General features: G+C 49.4%; 1 protein-coding gene across 1 annotated transcript; it reads left to right on the top strand.

Annotated features, from left to right (window-relative positions):
* Positions 1–773: 773 nt before the first annotated feature.
* ARX (aristaless related homeobox) lies at positions 774–6,527 on the top strand. The gene is made up of 5 exons (XM_033949707.1): positions 774–997; positions 1,553–2,234; positions 3,452–3,497; positions 5,328–5,659; positions 6,042–6,527. Exons 1-5 carry the CDS (start codon positions 826–828, stop codon positions 6,265–6,267), a joined length of 1,458 nt encoding a protein of 485 aa, XP_033805598.1. The 5' UTR covers positions 774–825; the 3' UTR covers positions 6,268–6,527.
* Positions 6,528–9,587: the final 3,060 nt, after the last annotated feature.

The following is a 9,587-nucleotide window of genomic DNA, read 5'->3' as shown; positions in this document are numbered from 1 at the left end:
ATTCACTAAACAGCTGTTTTGGGAATAAATTTCTCTTAGTTCACTAGATTCACGCTTTGGACTTAAAACGAAACCCTCCCAGTCCCAGGAAGGAGTTTCAGCGAATTAAAAATAGCACTTACTTTGAGATACTTGGAAAATGGATTTCTCTCTGGTGGGCAACTTCGCACCACTTTAGAAATTACAAGATCTTCTATCTAGAATTAGATTGACACATTTGGCTACGTGAATTCGCCCAAAATTAAAAAAAAAAAAGAGAGAGAAACGAAAAAGAGCCTCTTGTAAAGAAATGCTTTGCCCCAACGTTGTCTGCAAGTTCCTGGTTTTTGTACCCAGCAAATACAGCAATGCAGGTGTCACTTTAGACGCGCAGAAGCGCTCAAAGGAACAACCAGACAAAAGAAGCGTCCAAATGAAATGTGGAACGATTTCTCAGAACAACCTGTTTGAAGACTTGAATGCGTCTTGGTGGGGGGCTTCTAGGATTTGATAATAACACATTGTGCCCGATTGGACTTTTCTACCCCCCACCCCACCCCCACCCACCCCTCGGCTCCTTAAGAATGAAGAGAATGTGGGGAAGGAGAATCATTTGGACACCAGAGGAAAGTTGGTAAAGCGAAGTAGAGGAGCCGATTTGGCTAGGAAGCGCTCCAGCTCCGGACCCAGCGATCCGCTCCGGGCTTTGCCCGGCTTCGGCCAATCAGCACGCCCGGTGCCGCACGTGGCGGAGAGGGGCAGAAGAGCGCAGCGCCGGCGGCTCAGAGCACTTGTTCGTGCTGTCCGCATCCGGAGCGGGCACCCGGGCACCGAGCCGGCGGCACCATGAGCAGCCAGTACCCCGAGGAGGCCGGCGACAGGCCCGATTGCAAAAGCAAGTCGCCCACTTTGCTCTCCTCCTACTGCATCGACAGCATCCTGGGCCGGAGGAGCCCGTGCAAGCTGCGCCTCCTGCCCCCGCTGCCCCCCCGGAGCGAGCCCGACAAGCCCCACGAAGGTAAGGGGCAAATGGGCCAAGTTGGCCAACAATTTCAAAATGAGATGAAAAGCGCCTCTTAATGGGGTGGGGGTGGGGGGGGGGGGGCTGCAAAGTTCTCAGCCCAACCTAAATCTTGAGCCTTATTCGGCCACTGTAGCCCAAAGATGTTTTCTTATTTCGTTCCGTGCCAATTTGCGGAAACGAAATTCCGTTTTGGTTTGGGGTTTTTTACGTTGTTTCACAATCCTATCCTTGGCATCCTCTTCTTGCTCGGGTTGAGAACTTTTCAGCACCCCCTGGTATATGTCATACAGTAAACTAGAAGTGTTAATTCTATAAACTAGACGAGTATTTGATGGTGGCAGAAAGAAAAGATCGCTAAGTTTGGGGAGAGAGACGAAAACTGCTGAGTGGAGGAAAGGGCACATCTGAAGTAGAAAACAGACAGACTTGAATATGTGGGGTGGCCTTATAGGGGTCCCCTCTTGCATTGAATCTACTGTGATTGTGAATGTAGGGACTCTGCATTTGCTTTGCACTAACTACCCTTCTCTACCCCCCTCCCCCTCCCAGGTTCCCCCAAGGGTGGAGGCTCCCTGGATGCAGACCTTCATTTGCCCCCGAAGCTGCGACGACTCTACGGCGGCCGCTCCCTGGCACTGCCTCCGGGTCCGGCGGGGGCTCCCCGGGAGCAGAGGCTGCTGCTCCTGGGCACAGCCAGTGAGCCAAGCTGGGATGGGCCGGGGCTGAAGATCAGCCAAGCGCCGCAGGTCAGCATCAGCCGCAGCAAGTCATACCGTGAACACAGCGCCGCCTGCAGGCGAGAGGAGCCGGCAGATCCCTGCGCTGCACTGCCCGAGAGACGGGGGGCGTCCGAGGCCGGCGGGGCAGAGGACGAAGAGGAGGAGGACGAGGAAGGGGATGAGGAGGAAGAGGAGGAGGAGGAGGAAGAGGAGGAGGAAGTCTGCAGTGGGGGCTCTGGACAGTCGCAGCAGCCGCACTCCCAACCACAGCAGCTGCAGCAGGGGCCCGGGGATGGCCCCCAGCTCTCCCCCAAGGAGGAACTGCTGCTTCACGCCTCCGATGGAGAGCCCAAGGACGGCGAGGACAGTGTGTGTCTGTCGGCAGGCAGTGACTCGGAGGAGGGCATGATGAAGAGGAAACAGCGCCGCTACCGAACCACCTTCACCAGCTACCAGCTGGAGGAGCTCGAGAGGGCCTTCCAGAAGACTCACTACCCCGACGTCTTCACCAGGTAGGGGGGGCTAGAGTGCACCCTAACAGAAGGAGGCTGCAGATTAATCACTATCTGGAAAGCTGGTGCTTTGGGGAGGTCTCACGTTCCACTTTTAATTTGTAAGGAAAAAGGCTTTAAGCCGGTGTCCCCTGCGCTGGCAAGCCTCTCCCTCCGAGGCACTGTAGCATCCCTCCCCATGCTCTCTTCTGGCCTCGGTGCTTTTTGTGGGCAGGAGGAAGGCTAACTTTTCCCTAGTGCAGATTGGGAAGTGGGGGATGGGCTGAGAGCAGTTTTAGTTGGGGAGGGGGATTAGCTGGCCCGCTAGATATGAATTACTCGTGCATTTAAAACCCTACAAAATCTCAAATCTATTTTATTTGTCGTCATTAATTTCTTGAGAAACTCTGAGATGAATGCAGTTTGTTTCCCAGTTGGCATTGGTGGGGGGGATGTGGTGGTGGGGGGCATCCCTGGAGCTTTCAGACTTTTAGCCAAAGTTTTCCCCAAAATGAAGGTGAGAAGTGACTCTTGGGGGCTGGGGTCAGAGAGAGAGAAGACAGTTGGCAGCCCCCTCCTGCAAATCCTGGACCGGCTCCTCTGTCAGGGTTGGATTTTGTTAGATCCAAATTGCGGATCCCCTCAGGTGCCACCTTTAAATCCACTCTAAAGACCGGGAGAGACAATATTTTGGTTGCCTGAGTTTAGCTATACATTTTAAGCATTTTGATAAAAACACCCTCCCCCCCTCCCCCCCCCCCCCACCCCTAGAGAAACCCAAAGTCTGGCCTGGCAAAAGAAGGGGATGTGCGTGAGTGCTTTGATTTGGGGGTTTTAATTAGTGCCAGGATTTTGTCAACCAGACTTAGACGTCTATCTCTCTCCCTGGCCGCACAAAGTTGGGGGCTGAGTGAGAGCCACCGCTCCAGGCTGCTCCAAATATTGTTCTCTGCCGCTGACGCCTTTCATTGGAGCCAAGTGAGAGGCAATTATGCAGTTAGGCAGCTCATATTTTTAGGTGAGCAATTTTATGACATCTTAATGGCTTCAGATTTCCCTTAATTGTTGCAAGAGCGGGTAGTGTTTTAGCTGGGGTGGAAGAGAAGCAGCTAGTTAACAGCCGAGGGTTTCCTGCTTCGGTGCTTCACGCAGCCAGTTCCGTCTGGATCTGCTGCCCCCTTTTTTTGCATGGCCTGGACCCAGCGGAGGCTGACACTGATTTTCCTGTCTCACTGCAGGGAGGAACTTGCCATGCGGCTGGATCTTACCGAGGCCCGAGTGCAGGTGAGTCCCGGGCACCAAGCAGAGAAGCTCCGGGGGTTCTTTCTCCTCTGTGGGGTTTTATGGGGGGGGGGGGGAACTTTCTGCCTGAGGGTTGGCAGGAGGGAGGGGGTGTCAGGGGCACAGAGCAAAACACCAACTTTCTGCAACTCATTTGAGTCGAACCAGCACCAGTTTGGTTGTCAGACAATCGAGCTTCATAAAAGCCCACTTAGCGCTAGAACAAACAGGCGAAATGCTGTTTGATTTGCCCTCTCTGCCCCGCTAATGCTGTTTGATTTGCCATTTGGGGTAGCATTGATCGGAGTGCAATGCTATTAAAGGTGTCTGCGGCCCCCACCCGAGCGCATTTGCCAGCCCAAGTCTCATAACCAAAGAGACGATCAACACTGGGATGTCCCGACTGCCAACAGAAAACAGATGTCTCCGAGCAAATCACTTTACAGTTACAATCTAGCGCTGATAAAAGCCTAATAAATTCCATATGGCTCATTTAATACAGAACAGCTTTTTGCATTAGACGGGCTAATGATGAGATCTCTCCCCCCCTCTCTGTTGACACATTTCCCCATTGTCAAACAGAGATGTGACAGCGAATCCGTGGTTTTTGAGGCCCGGGGAGAAAGTCGTGGGAAAGTTAAATAACTTGGAAAATAAACCCTCCGGCTTCCTTTCACTAGAGAAAATGTAATTAAGTGAATATGAATTTGTAAGCGGGGAAGGAGAGGGGGGTGGAGGGGGGGTCTCATTTCGATAAAACTCCCCAGTTCTATATTTTATCTTTAAAGATGGCAAAAATAAAATGAAGACCCTGGAGATGTTTGGCCGATGGCTGCATGATTTTTGTGAGGGGTTGTTTTATTAATTACAGGAATTACAGATTTATCGGAAATAGTAAAAGGGTTTTATTTTCCCTTTTGCAATTTAGAAATATCCTATTTTTAGAACTTTGTGCACACAAAAATCCTTGAAAATAATCGATCTGTTCAGATTTTTGGTTAAATATCTACTAAATTATTTGAATTGCTGGAAAAAATATTGGTTTAATTTAGTTCAATGTTTCAATAATTTTTATTGAGTTTAAAAAATAAAATATACATAACAAAAATCTTACAAAGAATATCATCTCAACTTAATTAATACATTGTAAATATATTTAGTTTAATTGGTTTAATTTAATTTAAGTCTTATAGTTTTATTGGAGAAATTGGTTTTCTTCATATTTGAAATATTGCCTTAAAAAAACATTTAGGAATTGATTTTTTTTCCCCCCTGAAAACGTCTCCTGAAACTTTTTTTTTGGTTTTGTTTTGCCAGAACATGTCTCTCTCTATTTTGCATAAAACTAATAACATCGACTTGTTTTTTACTTGCCCCACAAAAATAAAAAGCCCCGGACCGTGCAGTCCTTTTCTGTAGTATCAGGGCTTTGAATAAAGTTTGTTCCCGCTGCAGCCCGACAGAAACCTGGGGGTCTCTTTCTCTTCCATTACAGAGAGCTACATTTTCACCTTGCTTTATTATTTAGAACTAATTTACTACGTATCATTTCTATTTTTCATTTTCTTAGACCCTGGACACAGTTCCCATCCTAACAACCAAATAAAAGGGAAAACTAATTTATCCCATTAGGAAATGAGTGATTTTCGATAGAAATGGCCATTTTGCTCGAGGGGTGCACCGGTGGTGTCGTTATTAATAGTGATCAAGTGCGATTCGTTGTAAATGAAATGTTCTAGAAATATTCGGTGGAGGAAACGGAAAAAGCCCTGTTACTGCTCCGGGGGCGACTTAAGTGCCTTCTACCAACCCGTCTCTTTTGGCTTCTTTCAGGTCTGGTTCCAGAACCGCCGAGCTAAGTGGAGGAAGCGCGAGAAGGCCGGGGCTCAGAGCCACCCTCCGGGCTTGCCCTTCCCGGGTCCCCTGGCGGCCAGCCACCCGCTCAGCCCCTACCTCGATGCCGGTCCGTTCCCTCCTCATCACCCCGCCCTGGACTCGGCCTGGACTGCTGCCGCCGCTGCCGCCGCTGCTGCCGCCTTCCCCAGCCTCCCTCCTCCGCACGGCTCGGCAGCTTTGCAACCTGCTGGCGCCCCGCTAGGACTGAGCACTTTCCTGGGAGCAGCTGTCTTCCGGCACCCGGCCTTCATCAGCCCTGCATTTGGCAGGTAACCCGCAGAACTGAGTTTAGTTAGGCGGAGGAGGAAGTTTGCACTTAGGCTGGGAGGTGTGGGGGGAGGGGGGGAACTTCCAGGGAAAGAAAACAGGTCCTGCATCCGTCAACTTTTGTACATTTAGCCGACTGAGAACTACAATGAATCGGTTCAAATCTCCTTCCCATTGTAGAGTCCAGTCAAGTCCCCACCTAAGAACGAGCTGATCTCTCCTCTGAAACGCTTGAGGATGGCTCTAACAGAGCAAAGATTGGGTGTTAAGGCAAAGGGAGGCCGCAATCCTGGCCCAGTTCATGGAGGGGGGTCACGCTTAGGAAGGAACGGGGTACAGGCAAGTGGGCATTTGGGAGGTTCTGAGCTCTCTGCTCTCTTGCAGGCTCTTCTCCACCATGGCTCCGCTGAGCAGCGCCTCCACGGCAGCCGCCCTCCTGCGGCAGCCCGGCCCGGCGGTGGAGAGTGCGGTGCCCGACCCGGCCACGGCCGCTGCGGACAGGAGAGCGTCCAGCATCGCCGCCCTGAGACTCAAAGCCAAAGAACACGCGGCCCAGCTCACCCAGCTGAACATCATGCCCGGGGGCAGCGCTGGCAAAGAGGTGTGCTAGGATGCGGCCAGCCTGCCGAGTAAGCTCGGGGGGGCTGAGGACTGTACAGGAACCCGGGCACTTAAAGGACAGAGGGCTTGATCTGCACCAACCAAGGTTTTTATATCAAACCAAAGGGAATTCACTTCTAGAATTTGGACTGTTTGAAGTCACTAAACTGTGATGAGTAATTCTGTACATACCATGTTGTTACATAAGAACAGAGGTTTGTATATTTGAAATGTTATAAAAAGTAAATGCACTCATTCGTCAATGCTGTAGCTTTTGGTGTAGACATGCTTTATTGAACTTATTAAGTTTCAAGTTTTATTAGGATTTGATATACCGCCTATCAAGGTTATCTAAGTGGTTTTTACAATCAGGTCCTCAAGCATTTTCCCTCTCTGTCCCGGTGGGCTCACAGTCTATCTAATGTACCTGGGGCTATGGAGGATTAAGTGACTTGCCCAGGGTCACAAGGAGCAGCGTGGGGTTTTGAACCCACAACCCCAGGGTGCTGAGGCTGTAGATCCAACCACTGCGCCACACACTCCTGAAACCTTACTCGGGTGGAAACCGTGCCCCACTCAGAAAGACAAGACGTAGGTCTCTGTTTACCAAGCAGGAGTGTGAAAGTGCATTGAAGGCAGCCCAGCTGTGCCAGCTGCAAAGCCCCCTTGCAGGAAGCAGCGCGCTTCGCAAGCTAAAACTGTGATGTCAATACAAACGTGTAACAAGGAATGTCGGTGAAAAGAAATAGTGAATCCCTTACTAAGCCACCGTTCACACCGGGACCTTTCGGTCTGCATTTTTAAAAATTGGACGTGGAGGCAACGGTCCTAAAATGCCCATTTCGGTTGGGTTCTAGTCGCATTTTCCACCCACCCTAAAAGGTTCATCGGATTGCGTTTCTTACAAATGCCCTGAGTTCGTTAACTCCCCATAAGCTCTATCTATATATACGTAGAGCTAAGTTATATTAAGCAACAGAGGGGGAAGTAGTTAATTGGTTTCAAATTGCAGTAATTATAGCCCAGGCCAAAACCGAGCGTGACGTGCTGTAGGTTGTCTGAGGACGAACAAAGGCTGCCGCCTCTCTTTGTCATCAGCTTGTCCCTGACCAGAGCCGAGTCCTGCCCACCTCTGTTCCCTGGCACTCGTTTCTTTTCTTGGGAGAAACTTGCTGTTCTGGGAAAGGACGGGAAGAGGGAGAGAGAGACGGTGCTGATCTTTGATGATCTCCAACCCTTTGCTTTGAGTGGTAACTGTGGGGGCTTGAGCACCCCAATATCGATCAGATAGATGCAATTGGGTACAGGCGAGGTGCATTGCGCGTCCCCAGACCATTTGCAAAAGTTGGCTCCTTTGCAAGTAATAATCAGATGAGGCAGGTTTCTTGTTTTGAACTTGGAAGCAAGAAAGCCATATTTGGGGTGCAAATGTAGCCGAGGGTGCTTTGGGTGGAATGAGGGGTGGCTCGCTCTCCTCCCCTCTCCCCCACACTCTCTCATTTTAAGTCTTCAGAAAATGGAAGGGGGTCTTCCCAGGGAGCCGAACCACTTTCCGTTCTTGTCATGAATCTAAATGAACACGAAAAGTATTGATTCCACCTTTCGCCACCCATGAAAACATTTCTGTTCCTCGAACACCTGCTGCTACCTTTGAACACCGTCTGCACCGAACATTTCTGACAACTTCCCCCTCTTTCGCCACTTATTTTCCTTAAGGTTCGGCTCCTGGAGCCGGGACCGAATTCTTCTTCACTTTAATGAACTCGTCTCTTTTTTCCCTCATTTGACCCTTCCATGGAGCAGAAGCAAATTGCGTGAAATTACCTCCAAGGATTACATTTATTACTGGCTAATCGAAAGCTTCTCGCCTTGTTTTCCAAACTCCTAATCCTGCAGCCAAGTCAGATTCTTTCAACTTTTCTCCAGCTGGATAGAGCTAATTCTACACTTAATATTCTCCATAAATATCACCCGTTAAAGACCCCCTGACTTCCAGCAAGTCCATATTAAACATTCGACAGGTCACGCATGACAAACTCGCAGTGTCTTTTCAAAGAAGCATTAAAGCAAAGAAACCAATTTTCTCCTCCTTCCAAAGCTCCCCAAGTGCTGAATGATGGGGGTTTGAAAGAGCCACTGGAGCGTACTTAGGGGATTTGATGAGACTTTCCCGAATGATTTAATCTTATTGTGAACATTATTAATGAATGGCGACCCAATTTGGCCCTAATATCCCAAAGCCTTGAACCCGGGGAAAGCGCGCCCAGGACCAGCTCCGGCCCATCTGGTGCCACATTCCGAGGCCAAGACGGGCTGGTAACGGGATGGAGCTTCCCACACACCAGAGGTGCTTCTTCTCGAACTTCTAGGACGGGCTTAATCGCATTTTGGAAATGATACTCCAGCTTTCAGGCTCAGGTCAAATAATGATCTCTCTCTCTCTCTCTCTAGACACTTATTTCTAGGAGGCCTGGTTTGGTGAATTTGTTACCATAGCTCTGAGGAATAGCAGGTGCATTCCGGGCTTGGCTCGCTTAAAACGCTACGGTGGAGTTCATTGCATTGGGGGGGTCAAAAGAGTGGGTTCCACCTCCCTGCATTGCAAGAATTCCATTTGCTTTTTTTTTTGCCCATCTCCAGCTCCACATTCCCAGCTCCTGAATCGGAAAGAATGCTGAGAGCTTTCTAATGAGCCAAAGTCCCCCCTATTCGGCCGCAGGGCTTGGAAAAAGGCGTTCTCATTCCTGCACAAGGAGCTATTTTGGGAACCCAGGGGGTTATTACTCGGGCCCCTTATTAGGACCGACACACTAGTGCCAAGCAATCCTATAACCTGCTCAAAAGAAGTTTACCTCCCTGTTCTAAACCCAGTCGTGGTATTTATACTGTGCAATAATTAGTGTATTACTTGAATTCATTTTCTCTCGGCACAAAACCTCCAGTCTGCTTATAGAAAGCTTGTACCACCTTTGGTGCTGATGGCGTGAATGAGGGGCTGCTAGTGCTCTTTCCTTTCCCCTCGCCTTAATTCCCATCTCGTTCTGCTCTCATCCAATTAGTGCAGTGTATTAAGCGGTTTATCATCTCATAGTCAGCTATTGAGAGAAACAAGGCGAACACTTTGCAATAGAGCCTGCTCTCCTTTGACACCCTCAGGTACTTACATATTCCACTGTGCTATGAATAATAGGGGGAAGAATAGAGCGCTAATTCCCTCCTCAAAGAATGCCTTGTCTGCTGCTTTGCTCAACACCACCATTCGGATCAAAAGAAAAGCCATAAAGCTTAGCATAACAAAACGAAACCTACTTATTAGCTTAGTGGTTAAAT

This window comes from Geotrypetes seraphini, chromosome 6 (genome assembly GCF_902459505.1).
Source record: "Geotrypetes seraphini chromosome 6, aGeoSer1.1, whole genome shotgun sequence".
Lineage (NCBI taxonomy): Eukaryota > Metazoa > Chordata > Amphibia > Gymnophiona > Dermophiidae > Geotrypetes > Geotrypetes seraphini.
Note: the sequence above shows the minus strand (reverse complement) of the source record. Positions and strands in the feature narration are given on the sequence as shown.